The following is a 25,377-nucleotide window of genomic DNA, read 5'->3' on the forward strand; positions in this document are numbered from 1 at the left end:
TATTATATGCTAACACTTATTTTCATATACTATAAATAAAATAGGGTCAAAGTGAATTATGTGAATAGTGCAAAAAGTCAAACCGTTGCGATTATTCCGAGACGGAGGGAGTAATTCATTAATGTATTTATGAAGTTTCTAATTGCGAGTAAGTTCTTTCCTAAAATTGATTGATACTCCGTAACAGATAGTGATGTGGCATAAAAAATTTATTCTGCATGTGCAAACCGTAGCACAGCAAGTGGCAAAAAGATTCATAAGCCATGAAAATTCTAAGATAGTTATAATAAAAATGATCATTATAGTGGAATTAATATGGTCACATAAATTTTTTTTTTTTTACCTTTTTTATTTTTTTTTTTATTTTTAACTTTTTAATCCAAAAATCAATTAAAAGTTTTTTGAGAAATATGAAAATCACTTTACGGAGTATTTATTTTTGTGAAAATCAAAAAATAATTTTTAAAAATATGTTAATACATAATTAGACTAAGTAAAATATTTTTAAAAATATTTTAATGCATAAATAAATTATATAATTACGAGTTAAAAAGAATAAAAATCGTTAGTTAGGGTAACTACCAACAATGTAGATGGTCATTAGCAGCACAAAGCGCGCTAAGAACGAAGTCCTTGTTTGTATTTTGGTAATTTCAATATATGTTCTAATTACCAAAACAAGGTTTAATTGGCATTGTTGTTGGCTAGTATATTGGTAATGTCCATATATGTTGTTCGTAGTTACCATGAATACTTTTTATATTTAAGTATTTCAAAATAAGTGTTTTCCCCCTATTTGTTTTCAATTAATATGCAAAACCAATATTTAATTTCTATTTCAAATTGTTTACAATAGTGGAGCAAATCAGCCGATACTTTCGCGACCTACTCGCAAACAAGCTCGGCCAAATCTCATCCAAACTTGTTTGTTCGACCTTAGTCCACGAACATGCTCATTTGAATTTCGAGCTTGAACGAGCTTAAACTGAGCTTAATAAAATAAGGTATATATCCTTAAATTACCTTTACGAATATTGACGAGTCGAGCATGAAATTATTCGAGCTTGGCTCGTTTACTTAACAGCTTAATTTGTTTATTCAAGTTTGTTTATTAACTTAAAAAATAAGTTTGACCGATCCTTGATTGCGTTTGTTCGTGAGATGCTCATACTCATTTTCTCTCCTATTGTAAAAATATTTGAAATGGAAATCAGATATCGATTTTGCTTACTAGTTGAAGTATATAAATGAAAACAAAAGGAAAGAAAACCTTTATTTTGAAATACTTAGATCTAAACTATTTTCAGGGCAACTACCAACAACATACATGGACATCACCACCAAAAATGTCAATCTATATCATATTTTGGAAAATCCTAAAAATCACGAACAAGGACTTTGTTCTTGACTTTGTGTGTTGGTAATGTCCAATCTAAATTGTTGGTAGTTACCTTAATGTTTTTTAAAATATAAACAATTCTTGATTTTCTAGGTTATTTTCCTATAATTTTTATTCAATTTTACCTTTATTTCTTATGTTGTAGCTTAATTAGGTTTTAGATTCTTTAGATTCTATTTGACTATTTTGATTTAGTTGTAATGTAACTTAATTCATCATTTGGATATGCATTATGGATTTTTCTAGTTCTCTTATTCGAAATTAGACTTATAAAATTAATTTATTTATTAAAATTCAAAAATGCAGTAGTTGAATGTATTTCTTTGTTCAAATTCGAAATTATAGTTGTTGAATGTATTTCTTTGAGCTTGTCTTTACAAATTTAATTTTGGTCTATTCTAATTTGTTAAAATTCTTGACATTTTTCAAGGTTTTCTTGATTTATTCTTCAGATAATGGTGTTACCCCTACTAACTACCCATCTTTAGATTCAAACGATCTAATTTTTTTTTTTAATTCAACTATTCCTCGAAACTTTGAGCCCATGAAAGCTACTAGGTGTATGAGGAATAATATGATGGATAGTGCATTAAAGTGGAAGAAGACCACGGCAATAGTTGGTTTTGAAATTAATTATAGAAATGTGGTAATTACCAAATATGAGGTTGGACATTACCAACAAATCATCAATGTAGTGAAGATTGACAATGACCATACATTACATAGTACTGGACATGGGCAAGGTTAATTATTATTTTTATTATAAATTATATAAATACGAGTTAAAAAGAATAAAGATCGTTAGTTAAACTAATGGAGCTATAAAAATGAAACAAAGGTAAAAAATGAATAAAAAGTATAGTAAAATATCCTAGAAAAATTAAGAAGTATTTTTCTATAAAAATTGTTTAAGGTAACTACCAACAATGTAAATGGACATTACCATTTACCACACAAAGTTAAGAACAAAGTCTTTGTTCGTGTTTTGGTAATTTCAATATATTTTCTGATCTCCAAAGTGTAAATTATTTTGTCAGTTTTGAAGATTCAATTGACTTAATCTAAAACTAAAGGTTATTAATGTTATCCACGGATATAACCCATGATCTTGAACGATTTAAGAGAATAAGGTCTGAAGTAATTTAATTCAAGTTATGTTCATTAATATAGTAATTTAATTGAAGTATATTGGGTTTTCATATTAATTATTGATAAATGGTCCTTATATTACCTTTCAAAACAAAATATTCTCATATTCAATAAATATTTGAAATGGAAGTCGGGTATCGATTTTGCATATTAATTGAAGTATATAAATGAAAAAAAAACATTTATTTCGAAATACTTAGATATAATAATATTTAAGGTAACTTCCAACAACATACATGGACACCACCAACACACCAGCCAACAACAATGTTAGTCTATATCGTGTTTTGGAAAATCTTAAAAATCACGAACAAGGACTTTGTTCTTGGCTTTGTGTGTTGGTAATGTCTAATCTATATTGTTGGTATTTATCTTAAACAATTATTTAAACAATTAGAATTCATATAATTTTTTCTATTAATTTTTTTTATTTAAATTTAATAACCCAAGAGAAATGACTGAGCATGCACAAAATTGCTCGAGCTTGGTTTGTTTGCTTAACAAATGTTTTTTTTTATATATATACATTTTTTTTATGGTCACTACCAACAACATGTTTATTTTTATTTTTAATATTTATTTTTTGTTTTATTTATGGTCACTACCAACAACATAAATGAAAATGTCCAAAACACGCTATAGATTGTCATTGTTCTTGGTTGGTTTATTGGTATTGTCCATTTATATTGTTGATACGTTCCTTAATAAATATTAGTTCTAAGTATTTCACAATAAGTGTTTTGTTCCCTTTGTTTTCAATTAATATATTAACTAATATCAAGTTTCCATTTCAAATTGTTTTCCTTATAGAACCAAAGTAAATGAGCCTATAACGTTAATAAACAATCTTGAACAAACTTCATGCTCAACTCGTTAATGTTCGTGAACAACTCATTTAAGTTCGTTTGGAAGTGTGTTCATGTTCAAGCGTAATATGATTATTCTCGTTAAAGTTCTAAAAAATATGTGACATGATTTTAAAACTGTTTCAGTATCACATTGAAAACCTTTAATTTCAGGCTAAGTTAATTGAATTCTTTTCTAGGTTATTTTCCTATATTTTTTATTTATTTTAACCTATGTTTCTTATTCGTAGCTTAATTAACGATTTTTATTAGTTTTAGCTCTTAATTTCACAATTTATTTATTTTCTTTATTTTAATAATATCATAGACGAATTACTTTAATTTCTTTTATCTCCGTTAGGTCACTTAATTAGTTTACCTTATAAATTTTTAGATTAATTTGTTCACCAACTCATTTATACATATTTATTTATTTAATGAAGGTTAATAAGGAAAATACTAACTTTGATACGACATCGAGAATTTGCTTAATATTTTATAAAAATAATTGATAAATATACTACCAATTAAACAAATATATTATAGTATTAATTTTAACAAGATTAATCTCGCGACTGATTCACTTTTCAAGTTAGTCGCCATATGTGTAAAGTTTTTTTTTTTTTTTTGGTAAATAAGATATATTTATTACCAAAAGGTAGAAACCACACAACATTCAACCAACGAAACAAGAAGCAAAGGGTGCACAAACTCGCAACCCAAGCTAAAACGAAAAGCAACAGAAGAAAAAAAAACAACAGACAAACTACAAACAAGCCATCCGCAGCTACAACAAAGACGCCGCAGCAGCAGCAAAGAGTCGCAGCAGAGCCTAGCAGCAGCAGAGCAACCAGAAAAGAAGCAAAGCACCAGGACCACGCTTCAGCAAACAGAACAGCAACAACAACAGAGAAGCATACACCAGAACTTGCAATAGAGTGAGGCTACAGAAAGCCTACACAACAGGCACACAACCAGGCAACCTGGAGGTCTGAACCACATGCCAGCAGCTCAGAGCATGGGAAGAGCAGCCTGCAAGACTAACAGAACAAGAAAAGAAGAAAAAACAAGCCAGAAACTCTAAGGCATACAGCCTTTCAGACTCGTAAAATGCAAACACCTAAGACACATCATAACTTGCATCCCTTTTAACAGAGAGTTGCTATTTTGCTTCTTCTGGTGGAATCTTCTGTAATTCCTTTCCCTCCAGATGCAGTAAACCACAATACTCAAAGCCATACGGTAAAGATGATGCAAAATCTTGTTCGAGTTGAACTTAGTGTACGTAACCTGCAACTCATTCATCCAATTACCAGGCATTCTTACAATACCCAACCACTTCAGCATTTGTTGCCAAAGATCATTGGTGAAAGCACACTAAAAAAAAAAGGTGAGAAAGCGTCTCATTGGTACAGTCACAGAAAATGCAAACCTGATCACAAGAAACACCAATTTTCTGTAAGTTCTCACATGTAGCAAGACGACCTTTGATAGCTAACCAACTTATGAAAACACACTTAGGAGGAGCTCTATTGTTGCAGATTAACTTACGCCAAGGAACTTTAGTTGCACCACCCCTTAGTTCTTTATACACTGCATGGATAGAAAACCTTTGCTCATGCAAAATACTGAAGCCGCTGTGAGTTTGTCTAACAGTATTGATAGAAGCAAAGATCTTTCTCACAACCCAAGAAGCTTGAGGCGGAGCTTGCATGAGTGTGAGGCTTTTAGCCTTAATATAGTAGACATGGATCCATTTAACCCAGACCTTATCTTTCTTCTGTGCTAAATTCCACAAAAGTTTGCATAAGGCAGCCTTATTCCATGTTTCAATGCAAGGCAAATTCCAACCACCCGAGGCTTTGGGAAGGCAAAGAGACTCCCAGGCAACCAAAGCTCGTTTAGAAGCCCCTGATTTACCCGTCCAAAGAAAGTGCCTACAAGCCGCCTGAATAAGCTTAATGACTTTCTTAGGAATCAGAAAAACTTGACACTAGTAAGTCTGCATACTGAATAAAACTGATTTAATTAACTGAATCCTACCAGCATAAGAAAGCAATTTAGATGACCAATTGTCAATTCTGGCAGTCACTTTCTTTATCAAAGGTTGACATTGAATCACAGTGAGCTTCCTGGAAGAGAGAGGCACTCCTAGGTATTTGAAAGGTAAATCACCCTTACTCAGACCAAACTCATCCATAATTCGAGTTTGAATGTCAGTAGACACCCCAGCAAAATAAATGGAACACTTCAAAGGATTAGCTTTTAAACCAGAAACAGAAGAGAATTTGGAAAAAGCAGAGAGCAAATGCCTAACCGAAGAGATGTCCCCCTTTGAGAACAATAGTAAGTCATCCGCAAAACAGACATGAACCAAATTCAACTTCTTACATCTAGGATGAAAGTGAAAACCAGTTTGATTCTTTAAGTCAGATAAGCACCTGTTCAGATACTCCATGCACAAAACAAACAACAACGGAGAAATAGGGTCACCCTGTCTCAAGCCCTTTCTAGCCTCAAAAGGAACAGTAAGTTCCCCGTTCACATTGAAGCTGTAGGAAACTGTGGTTAGGCAAGCCATTACCCACATAACAAACTGGTGAGGAAAACCCAACCCCAACAGCAGGAACTTGACAAACGGCCATTCAACCGAATCGTAGGCCTTCTGGAGGTCTATCTTAATCATACTCCTAGGAGATAACCCTTTCCTGCCATAACCTTTGATCAACTCGTGGCTCAAAATAATATTGTCAAAAATTACACGACCCTTCACAAACGCAGATTGGCTTTCACCAACAAGGCAAGAAATAACATTTTGCATTCTATTGGTCAGAACCTTTGAAATGATTTTATACACTACCGAACAGCAAGCTATAGGTCGAAACTCCTTGATGGAGGAAGCATTAGGGACTTTAGGCAACAACGTAACATAAGTACAATTCACTATTTTAGGCATAAAACAGGAAATAAATAACTCTTTAACAGCATCAACAACACTAGGACCAATAATAGGCCAAGTTTGTTTGAAGAAATAAACATTAAAGCCATCAATACCTGGTGCTTTCATTGCATCCATGCTGAAAAGAGCTGCTTTAATTTCCCGTGCAGAGACAGGGGAGCAGAGAAGAGAACGTTGTTCTCGAGACAGAACCGGCCCCTTAGCAATAATCTCCTTATCCACCATAGGCAAAGAACTCGCTGCACAACCCATCAATTGAGAATAGAAGTTTCGAACCTCTTCCTTAATCTGGTGTTGGCCCTGCAGTCTAGTTCCATCATTCTGAACTAGGAATTTAATCGCGTTCTGAATCTGTCTCTCTTTGGTGTAAGCATAGAAGAACTTGGTATTTGAATCACCAAGTTGAATCCAGGATGCTCTGGATTCCTGCAACCAGATTTGTTCCTCTACGTTACTCCACTTCTCCAAATCACACAACTTCTGTTTCTCTGCAGTTATAAGTTCAAGATTAAACTTATCTAAATTCAATTGATGTTGTATATTACTCAGCTCAATTCTGGTATCTTCAACTCTTCTAGCAGTCCCCTGGAAAATATTGGTGTTAATGCATTTTAGAGGAGCTTTAAGACTTTTTAATTTATACCAGATATTCAGGAGCGCATTCGTATGGTGATCAATACTCCATTTCTCCTGCACAAGATCAGAGAACCCCTCATGATGAGCGATAACATTCAAGAACCGGAAAGGTGTGGTTCTATGGACATCATTTGAAGCAAAGTCCAAAGCGATTGGAGTGTGATCGGACACTCCTTTCTCCAGCACCTCTGCAACAATGTGAGAATAAGTTGCAAGCCATAATGAATTGGCAATGCATCTATCTATTTTTGAATAGATTCTGTCACCCTCAACTTGGTTATTACACCACGTGTAAACCTCCCCGATACTTCTAACTTCAGTCAGCCCATTATGATTCAAGCATTCCTCAAAATCCTGAATATCACTCCTTGTAACTGGGTTGCCATTCAAACAATCACCAACACACAATACCGAATTAAAATCACCAGCTAGCAAGAGAGTATCTGTGGGCATTTGAGTACACACATCAGCTACATAGCTCCACAAATCCTTCCTAAGATCATTAGTGTTAAAAGCATAGACAGCAACAAGATTGAATTTAAGTCCAGTGTGAATGTCTGATAAGGAACAACAAATCCCCTGAGCACACTCACTGAGTTTTATGACATCAATCTTCATAGGGTTCCACACAATCCATATCCTACCATTCTGAGCAGAATTGTAGTTATTAATAGCCTTCCAACTTGGGAAAATTTTGCTAGAAATTTCCACAAATTTAGACTCCTTGACTCTTGTTTCTAATAAGGCAACGATATCAAATTTATTCTTACGCAAAAAGGATTTCACCTCTTTTTGTTTGAAGGGTTTATTACAACCCCTCACATTCCATGTAACAAGCTTCATAGGGTACCAAAGAGGATTGGGTCCTCGCCCCGTTTATCAGTAGAGACTTCATACACCACATCATCCCTAGGCAACCAGTCATAAGGGTTGTCAACTGGCACCGGATTAGTTTCAGTCTCAACAAGAATACTAGGAATAGCCCTTCTAGGGACCGACCATACCTCAGCAACTGGGTCACTAACCACCAAAGTAGAGTCCCCTGTTACTGTAGATGGTACTCCTGGAGGTGGGATAGCAGAAGTATCTCGAGCAACAGTAACTTTAGGCACCCATATCTTCTTAGTTCTCCTCCGATGTTCTTGTGCAACATCAGCCACACAATTATGCCCAAGTTTTTGGCAAGTATCACAAAATTTAGGCTCCCACTCATATTGCACAACTTGTTCAAAAGCCTTCCCATGAGGGTCCTCTACCATAACCTTATGGAGTAAAGGGTGAGTTACATCCACTTCAACGAGCATTCTGGCAAACGATATTCGATTTTGTGTGGTGGTACACTCATCAGCAAACAAAGGATTGCCTAAAGTGCTCCCAATCCTACTCAAAGAATCCATCCCCCAACAATTGAGAGGAAGATTGGGTAATTTGATCCACAAAGGAATCAATTTCAGAATCTCAGTGTTGAAATTGAAATCCGCAGACCACCCTTTAACAATGGCTGGTCGATTAGCAATGGTATACGGCCCAGAACACAAAACACGTTCTTTCTCCTCCACCGAGCCAAATCTAATCAGGAAATAGCCCTCAGAGTAAAGAAAAATTTCAGGTTTACTCTCACAAAGCCATTGTTTGTCAACAAACGTGCTAATGTATTTAATAGTCGGATTATCACCAATAACATATAGAATAACAGCATTGGCCCATTTTTTAAGCTCAATATCTACAGCATTCTGTTGTAAACAAGCAGTAGGTGATCCATTCTTAAGCATAGGGTTAATGAAAGTAAGCTTCATACCGTTAATTCGATTATTTTCAACAAACGAGTTCGCAGGTACATCAGGTGTTGCTTGCAAATCCAATCTCCTCTGTGTTGGTTGAGAACTACCCGCCGGCGGTTCTAACACAAGAGTCGGTATCACTGGTGTCACAATCGGCACATCCATTGACGAAACCCCAATCACTGGACCCGTTCCGTTGGTGGTGTACAAGGTCCCAAACTTCTCAAACTCGGTACAGAAGATGCCGACGTGGTCTTCTGGGTAGATGAAGGAGGTGGGTTCTTCCTGGGTCGTCCTCGCTTTGCCATTTCAATGGCGAAAAGTGCACGATAGCAGTTCACGCTAACCTGCGCCGAGAGAACCAGAAGAATCGCTCAAGTTTTTTATTTATTGATATAAGATAACACATAAAAGTTTAATATTTTATTAAAATAAGATAAAAAATTATTTCAAGAGTAACTTTTTTGTAAAGGGTAAGTAAATGCCAAAAATCTCGAAAAAATTGTTCTATCAAGGCTTGTACCTCAAACCAAAAGGTCAAATAGTAACCATAGCAAATTCGAAACCACCAAGGCAGATTTGTTTTTGTGTAATTAGTTAAAGATTAAAGTTATATACTTGTCAAGTAAATATAGACTTAAAAAAAAGCCATTTGGGCCCGAGATAGTCCGACCCACTTAGGGTTTCACCATCAACCACCACCTCTATTCGCTGCCACCCGTAACGAACCACTGGCCCATGCCTCCACAACTCTGTTCGCCGGAGCTGCTCCCCCCTTTTTGTTCCCCGACTCCGATCTTCGCGCCGCCCTCCCAAGCCACGCAAAAAACCTCTGCGCTACCCACGACCACAATCCACCAACCCAACCACCTCCCCCGTATCGAACACCATCCCCCTCCGCCTACATCTTTGGTCGCCGGCTCACCTCCCTCCCGCATTTCGCTCCCCGACGCCGATCGACGCACCACCCTCCGTAGACGCACAACATAGACACGCAACACATCCGCAAGTCTCACTTAGTTGGTTTTGAAATTAATTATAGAAATGTGGTAATTACCAAATATGAGGTTGGACATTACCAACAAATCATCAATGTAGTGAAGATTGACAATGACCATACATTACATAGTACTGGACATGGCCAGGGTTAATTATTATTTTTATTATAAATTATATAAATACGAGTTAAAAAGAATAAAAATCGTTAGTTAAACTAATGGAGCTATAAAATTGAAACAAAGGTAAAAATGAATAAAAAGTATAGTAAAATATCCTAGAAACATTAAGAAGTATTTATATATAAAAATTGTTTAAGGTAACTACCAACAATGTAAATGGACATTACCATTTACCACACAAAGTTAAGAACAAAGTCTTTGTTCGTGTTTTGGTAATTTCAATATATTTTCTGATCTTCAAAGTGTAAATTATTTTGTCAGTTTTGAAGATTCAATTGACTTAATCTAAAATTAAAGGTTATTAATGTTATCCACGGATATAACCCATGATCTTGAAAGATTTAAGAAAATAAGGTCTGAAGTAATTTAATTCAAGTTATCTTCATTAATATACTAATTTAATTGAAGTATATTGGGTTTTCATATTAATCATTGATAAATGGTCCATATATTACCTTTCAAAACAAAATATTCTCCTATTCAATAAATATTTGAAATGGAAATCGGGTATCGGTTTTGCATATTAATTGAAGTATATAAATGAAAAAAAACATTTATTTCGAAATACTTAGATATAATAATATTTAAGGTAACTTCCAACAACATACATGGACACCACCAACACACCAGCCAACAACAATGTTAGTCTATATCGTGTTTTGGAAAATCTTAAAAATCACGAACAAGGATTTTATTCTTGGCTTTGTGTGTTAGTAATGTCTAATCTATATTGTTGGTAGTTATCTTAAACAATTATTTAAACAATTAGAATTCATAGAATATTTTCTATTAATTTTTTTATTTAAAGTTAATAACCCAAGAGAAATGACTGAGCATGCACAAAATTGCTCGAGCTTGGTTCGTTTGCTTAACAAATGTTTTTTTTTATATATATACATTTTTTTTATGGTCACTACCAACAACATATTTATTTTTATTTTTAATATATATTTTTTGTTTTATTTATGGTCACTACCAACAACATAAATGAAAATGTCCAAAACACGCTATAGATTGACATTGTTCTTGGTTGATTTATTGGTATTGTCCATTTATATTGTTGATATGTTCCTTAAATAAATTTTAGTTCTAAGCATTTCACAATAAGTGTTTTGTTCCCTTTGTTTTCAATTAATATATTAACTAATATCAAGTTTCCATTTCAAATTGTTTTCCTTATAGAACCAAATTAAATGAGCCTATAACGTTAATAAACAATCTTGAACAAACTTCATGCTCAACTCGTTAATGTTCGTGAACAACTCATTTAAGTTCGTTTGGAAGTGTGTTCATGTTCAAGCGTAATATGATTATTCTCGTTAAAGTTCTAAAAAATATGTGACATGATTTTAAAACTGTTTCAGTATCACATTGAAAACCTTTAATTTCAGGCTAAGTTAATTGAATTCTTTTCTAGGTTATTTTCCTATATTTTTTATTTATTTTAACCTATGTTTCTTATTCGTAGCTTAATTAACGATTTTTATTAGTTTTAGCTCTTAATTTCACAATTTATTTATTTTCTTTATTTTAATAATATCATAGACGAATTACTTTAATTTCTTTTATCTCCGTTAGGTCACTTAATTAGTTTACCTTACAAATTTTTAGATTAATTTGTTCACCAACTCATTTATACATATTTATTTTTTTAATGAAGGTTAATAAGGAAAATACTAACTTTTATACGACATCGAGAATTTGCTTAATATTTTATTAAAATAACATAAAAATAATTGATAAATATACTACCAATTAAACAAATATATTATAGTATTAATTTTAACAAGATTAATCTCGCGACTGATTCACTTTTCAAGTTAGTCGCCATATGTGTAAAGTTTTTTATTTATTGATATAAGATAACACATAAAAGTTTAATATTTTATTAAAATAAGATAAAAAATTATTTCAAGAGTAACTTTTTTTTAAAGGGTAAGTAAATGCCAAAAATCTCAAAAAAATTGTTCTATCAAGGCTTGTACCTCAAACCAAAAGGTCAAATAGTAACCATAGCAAGTTCGAAACCACCAAGGCAGATTTGTTTTTGTGTAATTAGTTGAAGATTAAAGTTATATACTTGTCAAGTAACTGTAGACTTAAAAAAAAGCCATTTGGGCCCGAGATAGTCCGACCCACTTAGGGTTTCACCATCAACCACCACCTCTATTCGCTGCCACCCGTAACGAACCACTGGCCTATGCCTCCACAACTCTGTTCGCCGGAGCTGCTCCCCCCCTTTTGCTCCCCGACTCCGATCTTCGCGCCGCCCTCCCTAGCCGCGCAAAAAATCTCTGCGCTACCCACGAACACAATCCACCAACACAACCACCTCCCCCGTATCGAATACCAGCCCCCTCCCCCTACATCTTTGGTCGCCGGCTCACCTCCCTCCCGCATTTCGCTCCCCGACGCCGATCGACACACCACCCTCCGCAGACGCACAACATAGGCACGCAACACATCCGCAAGTCTCACTAGTTGCCCTCCTTGCAACCTACAACCACCTGAAACCAAGAACCCACCACCCATCCGCGCACACAACCGAATCCAACCCACGCCGGTTGCACCACCAGCCTCACCCATCCAGGCTTGGTGGTCGGGAAACAGGTTGGGCAGATGAGAGAGAAATTTACAAACCCTCCATTCTGAATTATTTTTAGTTAATTATCTTAATTTATTATGAAAGTAGAGAGAAAGGGAGAGAGAGGAAGAAGGAAACTAACTGTCGGTTTCTTCTTATTCATCCATATCCATAGGCATATATATAATATATACACATACATATATCTTATAGGAGTAAGGGTATAATGGGCATCCACCTTAATATATATTTTATAGCACTCCCCCTCTGATGTCTATTATCCAAAACAATACAATGTCTTACAATGCGCATGAAATGCTGCCTCATTATAAACCTTACCAGGAAAACCCAGTGGGAAAAACCTTGGTTAAGGGAAAAAGAGTGCAGCGCGCATTTACTCCCCCTAATGACAACATCACTGGAGATCTTTGAGACGGCGCAAACCAATGAGGTGAATCAACTTTTTAAATGTAGCAGTAGGAAGCGCCTTAGTAAACAAATCTGCCAAATTTTCACTTGAACAAATCTGCAAGATATTCATATTGCCATTCTTCTGAAGTTCATGAGTGAAAAAGAATTTTGGTGAGATGTGCTTTGTTCTATCATCTTTGATGTATCCTTCCTTGAGTTGTGCAATACATGCTTCATTATCCTCATATAAAACTTATGGTGTCTCTTTCCCGGAAGATAAACCACAATCTTCTCTTATATGTTGAATCGCAGACCTTAGCCATACACATTCACGACTAGCCTCGTGAATTGCTAAAATCTCATAATGGTTAGAGGAAGTAGCTGCAATAATTTGCTTCATAGAACGCCAAGAAGTGACAGTACCTCCACATGTCAATAGATATCCAGTTTGTGATCGGCCATTATTGTTAGGTTATGATACATATGACATTTACATAGATCATGCGGAAACAACCATTAACCCAGGAAACATATTATTTACACATAATCATATAGCATAATTAGATGCATACTCTTTGTTGCGTGCCCTCCCTAGCTGCGCCCGAACCGAACAAGAACAAGTCTTTTAGGACTCCAAGTGTCGTCCCTCCGTAGATAGTCCACAGCACGTCCGGATCCGCCTTAAGATTGACCAACTAGAATCGCCCTTAAGGTACTAGAAAATTTCGGCACTTTTGAGCAAGATGTGTGTTTGATTTTCTCTCAAAAAACTCACTTTTGAATACTTTGAAACTTATGTATAAATTATGACCCCTAGGCCTTTATTTATAGAGTTATGGAAAAGGAATCGTAATCCTAGTAGGATGCGAATTAATTGGAATTAGAATCCTACATGAATTCTATTTAATTAATTTATCCAATTAGGAATAGACATTTAATCATACACTGACTCTTGCAGATTCAGGAATCATGCATGAGCACAAACTCACACACACACGGCAGCCACAAGGGCTGCCCATGCGCGTGCGAGCAGCAGCCCGCGCAGCACGGCCCACGCAGCCGTGGCCCTTGGCGCGCGCTGGGCCTGCCTTGCGGTAGGCCTGGGCGCTGCCTTGGCTGGGCTTGTGGCGCGCACGCTTGCTGGGCGATGGCCCCGGCTTCGTGCTGGGCCTTCGTCCGGCAAGCCTCGTCCGATGCTAATTCGTACGATACGCTTCCGATTAAATTTCCATTTCCGGAATCTATTTCCGATACGAACAATATTTAATATTTCCGATTCCGGAATTAATTTCCGTTTCGAACAAATATTTAATATTTCCGTTTCCGGAATTATTTTCCGATTCCGGCAATATTTCCGATTCTGACAATATTTCCGTTTCCGGCAATATTTCCGATTCTGGTAATATTTCCATTTCCAATAATATTTTCGATACGTACCATGTTTCCGTTTCCGGCAACATCTACGACTTGGATAATATTCATATTTCCGATACGATCCATATTTCCGTTTCCGGCAATATCATCGTTTCCGGAGTATTCATTTCTTGCCTGTGACGATCTTAGCTCCCACTGAAACCAAGATCCGTCGGTTCCGAATATTCATAGATGGAGTATTTAATGCCATTAAATACTTGATCCGTTTACGTACTATTTGTGTGACCCTACGGGTTCAGTCAAGAGTAAGCTGTGGATTAATATCATTAATTCCACTTGAACTGAAGCGGCCTCTAGCTAGGCATTCAGCTCACTTGATCTCACTGAATTATTAACTTGTTAATTAATACTGAACCGCATTTATTAGACTTAACATAGAATGCATACTTGGACCAAGGGCATTATTTCCTTCAGTCTCCCACTTGTCCTTAGGGACAAGTGTGCATTTCCTAATTCCTTTGTCGCTCGATGCTTGCTCTTGAACATAAGGTAAGAGTTGTCATCCTTATTATGTCCAGAGGTGTTCCTCGGTTTCAGAGTTCAACTGATCAAATAAACAGATAATCATAGCCTATGATTCATCCGAGCACGGCCATGCATTTCACAGTTTCTAGCTCTCCGAGTGGCCTTGTACAACTTTTAAGCATCTCATCCCGATTTATGGGAGGACAATCCCAATCTTGCTATCTTGAGATTAGACTTCGTTTGATAGGTGATTACCTGAGCGTTGCCTTTATAGCCTCCTTTTACGGTGCGACGGTTGGTCAACGTCAAAGCAACCAGTTCTCAAACAAGTAATCTCAAATCACTCAGGTATTGAGGATTTAGTGTCTAATAATTTAATGAAATTTACTTATGACAGACTTTCATCTCTTACAGTAAAGTTTCATAGGTCTTGTCCGATACTAGTCTTCCCAAAGTAAGTATCTATGCAAATGTTTATGACATTGCCATGTCCACATAGTTCAAGAAACAGAACTACTAGTCATCTTGCATTCTAATCGTCTAACGTTTTCTATGCGTCCAATTTTATAGAAAACTCCGATTAGGGACCATTTTCAACCTTTGACATTCAAGTTCACTTGATAGACATTTCTTAGTCACAGGACTGGTCCTGACAGTCTATCTTGAATATATCGTCAAGTTGAAGGGACTCATCATTTAATAAACCACAAATTAAATGGAAAAATGAATTTCTTTCATTTATTGTGAATGATTAACCAATAATGTTTTACAAAGATTTAAACTCTAAAGCTTTAAAACATTAAACAGAGACATCAAAGCTATTCTCCAATATGCTTGATTCCCATAGCTGCAGTGTGCGAGTTGTGCTTCGCTTGCGGCAGAGGTTTAGTTAATGGATCTGATATGTTGTCATCAGTTCCAATTTTGCTTATCTCGACTTCTTTTCTTTCAACGAACTCTCGTAGAAGGTGAAATCTACGAAGTACATGCTTGACTCTCTGGTGGTGTCTAGGCTCTTTTGCCTGTGCAATAGCTCCGTTATTATCACAATACAGGGCTATTGGTCCTTTAATGGAGGGGACTACACCAAGTTCTCCTATGAACTTCCTTAGCCATATAGCTTCCTTTGCTGCTTCATGTGCAGCAATGTACTCCGCTTCAGTTGTAGAATCCGCAATGGTGCTTTGCTTAGCACTTTTCCAGCTTACTGCTCCTCCGTTGAGGCAGAAGACAAACCCAGACTGTGATCTGAAATCATCTTTGTCGGTTTGGAAACTTGCGTCCGTATAGCCTTTAACAATTAATTCATCATCTCCACCATAGACCAGGAAGTCATCTTTGTGCCTTTTCAGTTACTTCAGAATGTTCTTGGCAGCAGTCCAATGCGCCTCTCCTGGGTCTGACTGGTATCTGCTCGTAGCACTGAGTGCGTACGCAACATCCGGGCGTGTACATATCATAGCATACATTATTGAACCAATCAATGATGCATATGGAATCCCATTCATTCGTCTACGCTCATCAAGTGTTTTTGGGCACTGAGTCTTGCTTAGAGTCATTCCATGAGACATGGGTAGGTAGCCTCGCTTGGAGTCCGCCATCTTGAACCTATCAAGCACCTTATTGATATAAGTGCTTTGACTAAGTCCAATCATCTTTTTAGATCTATCTCTGTAAATCTTGATGTCCAATATGTACTGTGCTTCTCCTAGATCCTTCATCGAAAAACATTTCCCAAGCCAAATCTTGACAGAGTTCAACATAGGAATGTCATTTCCGATAAGCAATATGTCGTCGACATATAATACTAGGAAAGCAATTTTGCTCCCACTGACCTTCTTGTATACACAAGATTCGTCCGCGTTCTTGATGAAACCAAAGTCACTGACTGCTTCATCAAAACGTATATTCCAGCTCCTGGATGCCTGCTTCAATCCGTAGATTGACTTCTTTAGCTTGCATACCTTTTTAGCATTCTTTGGATCCTCAAAACCTTCAGGCTGTGTCATAAACACAGTTTCTGTTAAAACGCCGTTTAAGAAAGCAGTTTTGACATCCATCTGCCATATTTCGTAATCGTAATATGCAGCGATTGCTAACATTATTCGAATAGACTTTAGCATTGCAACTGGTGAAAAGGTTTCATCGTAATCCACACCGTGGACTTGCCTGTAACCTTTTGCAACCAATCTAGCTTTGAAAACTTCAAGTTTCCCATCCTTGTCCTTTTTCAGTTTGAAAACCCATTTGCTTCCAATGGCTTGGTAGCCATCTGGCAAATCGACCAAATCCCATACTTGGTTTTCAGACATGGAGTCTAATTCAGATTGCATGGCTTCTTGCCATTGCTTGGAGCTAGGGCTCGTCATAGCTTGCTTGTAAGTCGCAGGTTCATCACTTTCAAGTAATAGAACGTCATAGCTCTCGTTCGTCAAAATACCTAAGTACCTTTCCGGTTGAGATCTATATCTTTGCGATCTACGCGGGGTAACATTTCTAGATTGACCATGATTCTCACCAGATTCTTCTAAAGATCTCTGAGTTTCATCCTGAATGTCATCTTGAGCATTCTCTAGAGTTTGTTGTTCGACTCGAATTTCTTCGAGGTCTACTTTTCTCCCACTTGTCGTTTTGGAAATGTGATCCTTCTCCAAAAAGACACCATCTCGAGCAACAAACACTGTGTTCTCAGATGTATTGTAGAAGTAATACCCCTTTGTTTCCTTTGGATAGCCCACAAGGATACATTTGTCAGATTTTGGATGAAGTTTGTCTGAAATTAATCGTTTGACGTATACTTCACATCCCCAAATCTTAAGAAAAGACACATTTGGAGGTTTTCCAAACCATAATTCGTATGGAGTCTTTTTGACAGCTTTAGACGGAGCTCTATTTATAGTGAGTGCAGCTGTATTTAGTGCATGTCCCCAAAATTCTAATGGAAGTTCGGCCTGACCCATCATTGACCTGACCATGTCTAGCAAGGTTCTGTTCCTCCGTTCTGACACACCGTTCCATTGTGGTGTTCCAGGAGGAGTCAATTCTGATAGAATTCCACATTCTTTCAGATGGTCATCAAATTCATAGCTCAGATATTCACCGCCTCTATCAGACCGCAGTGCCTTAATCTTCTTGCCTAATTGATTCTCTACTTCACTCTGAAATTCCTTGAATTTGTCAAAGGATTCAGACTTATGCTTCATTAGGTAGACATAACCATACCTACTGAAGTCATCAGTGAAAGTGATAAAGTAGCTGAAACCACCTCTAGCATTTGTACTCATTGGTCCACATACATCTGTATGGATTAAACCCAATAGTTCATTTGCTCTTTCTCCGACTTTAGAGAAAGGTTGCTTTGTCATTTTGCCAAGTAAACATGATTCGCATTTACCATAATCCTCTAAGTCAAATGGTTCTAGAATTCCCTCTCTTTGAAGTCTTTCTAAGCGTTTCAAGTTTATATGGCCTAATCGACAATGCCACAGATAGGTGAGATCTGAATCATCCTTTTTGGCCCTTTTGGTATTTATGTTATATACTTGTTTGTCGTGATCTAATAAATAAAGTCCATTGACTAATCTAGCAGATCCATAAAACATCTCTTTAAAATAAAACGAACAACTATTGTCTTTTATTATAAAGGAAAATCCCTTAGCATCTAAGCAAGAAACTGAAATGATGTTTTTAGTAAGACTTGGAACATGGAAACATTCTTCCAGTTCCAAAACTAGCCCGGAGGGCAACGACAAATAGTAAGTTCCTACGGCTAATGCAGCAATCCGTGCTCCATTTCCCACTCGTAGGTCGACTTCTCCCTTGCTTAACTTTCTACTTCTTCTTAGTCCCTGTGGATTGGAACATAAGTGTGAGCCACAACCTGTATCTAATACCCAAGAAGTTGAATTAGCAAGTATACAGTCTATAACGAAAATACCTGAAGATGGAACGACTGTTCCGTTCTTCTGATCTTCCTTTAGCTTCAAGCAATCTCTCTTCCAATGCCCCTTCTTCTTGCAGTAGAAGCATTCGGATTCAGAAGTGGGTTGACTGGCCTTCCTCTTTGCAGATTTGGCGCCAGTTTGCTTAGTTGGGCTGGCCTTGTTGCCACCTTTCTTAGCATTCCTCTTCTTTCCAGATTTCTTGAACTTGCCCCCACGCACCATAAGCACATCATGCTTATCACTTTTGAGCGTCTTTTCAGCGGTCTTCAGCATACCGTGAAGCTCAGTGAGCGTTTTGTCCAGACTATTCATACTGTAGTTCAGTTTGAACTGATCATACCCGCTATGAAGAGAATGGAGGATGGTGTCTATAGCCATTTCCTGAGAAAATTGCTGATCCAGCCGACTCATATTCTCAATGAGTCCAATCATTTTGAGAACATGTGGACTTACGGGCTCGCCTTTCTTAAGCTTGGTCTCAAGAATTTGCCTATGAGTCTCGAATCTTTCGACTCGAGCCAGATCTTGGAACATGTTCTTCAACTCACTGATGATTGTGAAAGCATCTGAGTTGATGAACGTTTTCTGCAGATCCGCACTCATAGTGGCGAGCATTAGACATTTCACATCCTTGTTGGCATCAATCCAACGATTGAGGGCTGCCTGAGTGATCCCGTCGCCTGGAGCTTCGGGCATCGCCTCATCTAGGACATACTCCTTTTCTTCCTGCATAAGAACTATTTGCAAGTTCCTTTGCCAGTCAAGGAAGTTTTTCCCGTTCAACTTCTCCTTTTCGAGAATTGATCGAATGTTGAATGAATTGTTGTTTGCCATATTAAAAACTACAATTGAAAAGAATAAACAAATAAATAACCATTCACAGTTTCTCTTAATAAACTTAAATTCTAGCATACATGCATAATTCAATGTTTATTAAGCATTTTATTCAAGTTATGTGTTCCGGCAGGTGTGAATAAAATGATTCCAAGATCCTAAAATCATTGAAGAACTAAGCACAGTTTGTCGACTTAATCCTAGAACATCTTAGGTAAGCAAAAGCCTTTTGCTAATAGTCTAGAAACTATTCTTGGTTGATAGGTACGTCTAAGAACTTATTAGGTAAACCTATCGAATTTGCCACGACATAAAAGGACTCCTTACTTATATCGTTGAGTTTCACCAAAACTAACATGTACTCACAATTATTTGTGTACCTTGCCCCTTTAGGACCAATAAGTAACACCTCGCTGAGCGAAAACTATTACTAGATTGATGTAAAGGATATCCAAGCAAGTGTATATTTTGGCATGGCACCTTTTAACTCAATTTTTAAGTTTGGAACTTAAGGCTCTTACTATGTTGGTTAGATTTTAAGTGAACTAAAATCCTTAATCATGCAACATAATCAAGCTTTGATCTCATGCATTTTAAGACATATTTAAAAGCAATAAATAACTTAAAACATGCATAAGATATTTGTGATCTAGTATGGCCCGACTTCATCTTGAAGCTTTGACTTCAAAGTCCGTCTTGAAAATCTCCGTGGGAGGCACCATTTTCTTCAAATAGGATAAGCTATAACTAATTACAACTATTTGATGGTACGCAGACCATTTTGAATTAAAAATTAACTTTGGTGCTTTAGACCAATTACATTCAAATTAATGGTACGCAGACCATATTTTCTATCCTATTTGGGCCATACTAGTCACTTCATAACCTGCAAAACAGTACATATACAATATATACCATTCACCCATTCATTATCATGAATGGCCCACATAGCTGGTTAGTAAAACACATTATGCATCACGTAAACATTTGCAGCAATTAATCAAGGTCACCAATAATCTACCAATTATTCAGTCCTTATTAATTCTAATCGAGTTGTTTTAACCTTAAGGATTTGTAGACCTAATCAAGAGTTTATGACTAAAAAGCGCTCCCACTCAAACCAATAAATTCATATGCTTTACTAATTTTAAACATAAAATTGTATTTCTAGTCTAACCGGAAACATACAAATTTAATTAAAATTTAAAGCTCATATAAATTTATAATTGAATCCAAAAATTTAATTTAATTTCAGTCGCATTTAAATTAATTCATGATTTTAATTTTAGTAAAATAATTAGAATAAATTCCATTTATTATAATTATAATATTCAAAATTAAAATCCAAGAAATTAATTCAAATTATTAATTTTAAAATTAATTAAAATTACGTGAACTGAAATTTTCAAATTAAACATTCAAAACGATCTAATCGTAACGCAAACACCCTACGCGTTGCACGCCCATGGGCCGCACGCACACAGCCATTGCTGGCCATGTGCGCGCAGCCCATGCGCTCGTCGCATAGCTGCTGCTGTCTCATCGCAAGCCTCCGCACAGCGCCCCATCGCACGCGAGCTATCGCTCGCAGTGCGCGCGCGAGATCGCTCGCTGGGCGCGCTGGCTCGCTCGCTGTGCGCGCGAGCCATCGCTCGCTGTGCGCGCGAGCCATCGCTCGCTGGGGCGCGACATCGCTCGCTGGGCGAGCGACATCGCGCGCTGCGCGCGCGAGCCATCGCTCGCTGGCGCGAGCCATCGCTCGCTGGTGCGCGACATCGCTCGATGGGCGAGCGACATCGCGCGCTGCGCGCGCGAGCAGTGCTGGGCGCAGCGCTCGTGGCACGCGAGCTTGCGCTCGCTGCGCGCGAGGCTGCGCGCACTTGTGCGAGGCAGCGCGCGTTGTGGCGCAGCTCGCTTGCTGCCCACACGCGACTGCCTTGGCTCGCCCTTCGCCCATGCCCATTCGTTCATTGCTCGTGGCACACGACACAAGGCAGGGCTGCTGCCTTGTGCTCGTGCACTACGCCCTTGCTCATTGCATTCGTGCCGCACGGGCGACGAGCTCCCTTGCTCGTCGTCGCATGCCCGCATTATACAACACCCCTTAAGGGTAACACGAAGCGTCCATTGCTTCGTGCGTGCAAGTTATTTGAACGAATCGCAAAAAAATTTAAAATTTATATTTAAAATTAATGACAAATTAATAAATAATATTAATTTCATAATTTTAGGGCGAAAAAATCGAAAATTTATTATCCAATTAATTTCCGATTGATATGGATTCAAGTCTAGGTCATAAAAATTTAAAATTTATCGTAAATTTACAATTTTTATGGTGGTTTTTAATCATAGGTTTCTAATTAAATTATAATTAATTATGAAAATCAAATTAATTCTAAATTATTCTAATTTTCAACAAATTAATCATAATTACAAATTAGATTGCATAATTAACAAGACTAGGCATTCAAACTTGTTAAACATATGCAGTAGGTCAATCAAAAATTCAAGATTTATCAACAGGAATCGCAAATATTTAATTTAACATCTTAAATTTACGAAATTTTGCATTCGAAAAACTAAAACCTTCGAAAAGTCATAGTTAGGCTTCGAATTTGAGAATTCTGGGTTCGGCAGAAAAAAACTATTTTTGTCAAAATTTTAGAATTCCTTTTACATGCGGAATTGACACAAAAATCACTCAATTCGGATGAGTAATGAAGAAACTGCCGAAAAACTGCGTACATATAATTAAATAAACGCAATTTGCAATTAATTAACAATTACGAAAATTAATCACCCCTTTTAATTCTTGCAAATTTGTAATATTTAACCATGTTCATGCAATTTAGATTATGAAAATAATAAGGGGCTCGTGATACCACTGTTAGGTTATGATACATATGACATTTACATAGATCATGCGGAAACAACCATTAACCCAGGAAACATATTATTTACACATAATCATATAGCATAATTAGATGCATACTCTTTGTTGCGTGCCCTCCCTAGCTGCGCCCGAACCGAACAAGAACAAGTCTTTTAGGACTCCAAGTGTCGTCCCTCCGTAGATAGTCCACAGCACGTCCGGATCCGCCTTAAGATTGACCAACTAGAATCGCCCTTAAGGTACTAGAAAATTTCGGCACTTTTGAGCAAGATGTGTGTTTGATTTTCTCTCAAAAAACTCACTTTTGAATACTTTGAAACTTATGTATAAATTATGACCCCTAGGCCTTTATTTATAGAGTTATGGAAAAGGAATCGTAATCCTAGTAGGATGCGAATTAATTGGAATTAGAATCCTACATGAATTCTATTTAATTAATTTATCCAATTAGGAATAGACATTTAATCATACACTGACTCTTGCAGATTCAGGAATCATGCATGAGCACAAACTCACACACACACGGCAGCCACAAGGGCTGCCCATGCGCGTGCGAGCAGCAGCCCGCGCAGCACGGCCCACGCAGCCGTGGCCCTTGGCGCGCGCTGGGCCTGCCTTGCGGTAGGCCTGGGCGCTGCCTTGGCTGGGCTTGTGGCGCGCACGCTTGCTGGGCGATGGCCCCGGCTTCGTGCTGGGCCTTCGTCCGGCAAGCCTCGTCCGATGCTAATTCGTACGATACGCTTCCGATTAAATTTCCATTTCCGGAATCTATTTCCGATACGAACAATATTTAATATTTCCGATTCCGGAATTAATTTCCGTTTCGAACAAATATTTAATATTTCCGTTTCCGGAATTATTTTCCGATTCCGGCAATATTTCCGATTCTGACAATATTTCCGTTTCCGGCAATATTTCCGATTCTGGTAATATTTCCATTTCCAATAATATTTTCGATACGTACCATGTTTCCGTTTCCGGCAACATCTACGACTTGGATAATATTCATATTTCCGATACGATCCATATTTCCGTTTCCGGCAATATCATCGTTTCCGGAGTATTCATTTCTTGCCTGTGACGATCTTAGCTCCCACTGAAACCAAGATCCGTCGGTTCCGAATATTCATAGATGGAGTATTTAATGCCATTAAATACTTGATCCGTTTACGTACTATTTGTGTGACCCTACGGGTTCAGTCAAGAGTAAGCTGTGGATTAATATCATTAATTCCACTTGAACTGAAGCGGCCTCTAGCTAGGCATTCAGCTCACTTGATCTCACTGAATTATTAACTTGTTAATTAATACTGAACCGCATTTATTAGACTTAACATAGAATGCATACTTGGACCAAGGGCATTATTTCCTTCAATTATGGATTAGATAAATACCCTGCATCTGCAAAACCAACTGAACCTTCTTTGGATAAATTAGGAAAGAACAAACCCATATCTTTCGTACCTTGTAGATAACAAAGTACATGTTTAATCCCATTCCAATGCCTCCGGGTTGGGCATGAGCTAAACCTTGCTAACAAATTCACGGAAAATGATATGGCAGGTCTTGTATGACTAGAAAGATACACCAATTCCCCAATTGCACATAAGTATGGTACTTCAGGACCTAGAATTTTTTCATCATTTTCCCGAGGACGGAAAGGGTCCTTATCCACTTCAAGTGATCTTACAACCATAGGGCTACTCAATGGATGTGCTTGATTCATAGATAACCTTTTTAGCACCTTTTCTGTATATTTTTGTTGTTGCACAAGGATTCATTCTTTAGGTGCTCAATCTGTAACCCCAAGAAAATTTTTGTCTTTCCAAGATCTTTCATTTCAAATTCTTTCTTTAAACATTCCACTGTGGTGGAAATCTCTTCAGGAGTTCCAACAATGTTTAGATCATCAACATACACTGCAATTATAACAAATCTTGATCCAAATCTCTTTATAAAAATGCATGGGGTGGATCATTCTTATAGCCTTCTTTCAATAAGTACTCACTAAGGCGGTTATACCACATACGCCCAGATTGTTTCAATCCATAAAGAGATCTATTCAATTTGATAAAGAAATGTTCTCCAGAACTTGATTTTGTTACTTATGGCAACTTAAATCCTTCTGGGAGTTTCATATAGATATCATTATCTAGTGGGCCATACAAATAAGTTGTACTACATCCATTAAGAGTAAGTCAAGTCCCTCTCTCATTGCCAGACTGATTATATATCTAAAAGTTGTTGCATCCACCACATGAGAATATGTCTCCTTATAATCAATACCAGGTCTTTGTGAGAATACTCGTGCAACTAATCTTGCTTTATATCTTTCAATATCACCATTTTCATTTTTCTTTCGCACTAAAACCCATTTATGTCCCACTGACTTTACATCTTCAGGTGTACGGACTACAGGTCCAAATACTTCTCTTTTTGCAAGAGATTTCAATTCTGATTCAATTGCTTCCTTCCACTTTCTCTAATCATCTTTATGTCAACATTCTTCAATAGACTTTGGTTCATGATCCTCATCGTCATCCATAACATCTAATGCTTCATTGCATGCAAAAACATCATCGACGTCGATTTGATTTCGGTTCCGTGTAGTTCCATACATGATATAATTTATCGAAATTTCTTCATTATCAAGTACCTGAATTTCATCTTCTATCATGTCTAACGTCTCTTCTGGAGATCCTTTAAAATTTATCGTATCCTCCATTTGACCAACATCAACTATTGCTCCTTTCCTTTTTCGAGGATTCTTGTCTTTGGAACATATTGGTCTTCCACACTTCTGGCGTGCCTTAGACTCATTAGCAACATCATTTTGTCCTTCTGGGACCTCAATCTTAATTGGAG

At 37.1% G+C, this 25,377-nt stretch overlaps 1 protein-coding gene across 1 annotated transcript; it reads right to left on the minus strand.

Annotated features, from left to right (window-relative positions):
• Positions 1–7,891: 7,891 nt before the first annotated feature.
• On the minus strand, positions 7,892–8,934 carry LOC130461524 (uncharacterized). The gene is made up of 2 exons (XM_056829659.1): positions 7,993–8,934; positions 7,892–7,897 (listed from the first exon to the last, which is right to left on the minus strand). Exons 1-2 carry the CDS (start codon positions 8,932–8,934, stop codon positions 7,892–7,894), a joined length of 948 nt encoding a protein of 315 aa, XP_056685637.1.
• Between the last annotated feature and the right edge of the window lie 16,443 nt (positions 8,935–25,377).

This window comes from Spinacia oleracea, chromosome 5 (assembly GCF_020520425.1).
Source record: "Spinacia oleracea cultivar Varoflay chromosome 5, BTI_SOV_V1, whole genome shotgun sequence".
In the NCBI taxonomy this organism is placed as follows: Eukaryota; Viridiplantae; Streptophyta; class Magnoliopsida; order Caryophyllales; family Amaranthaceae; genus Spinacia; species Spinacia oleracea.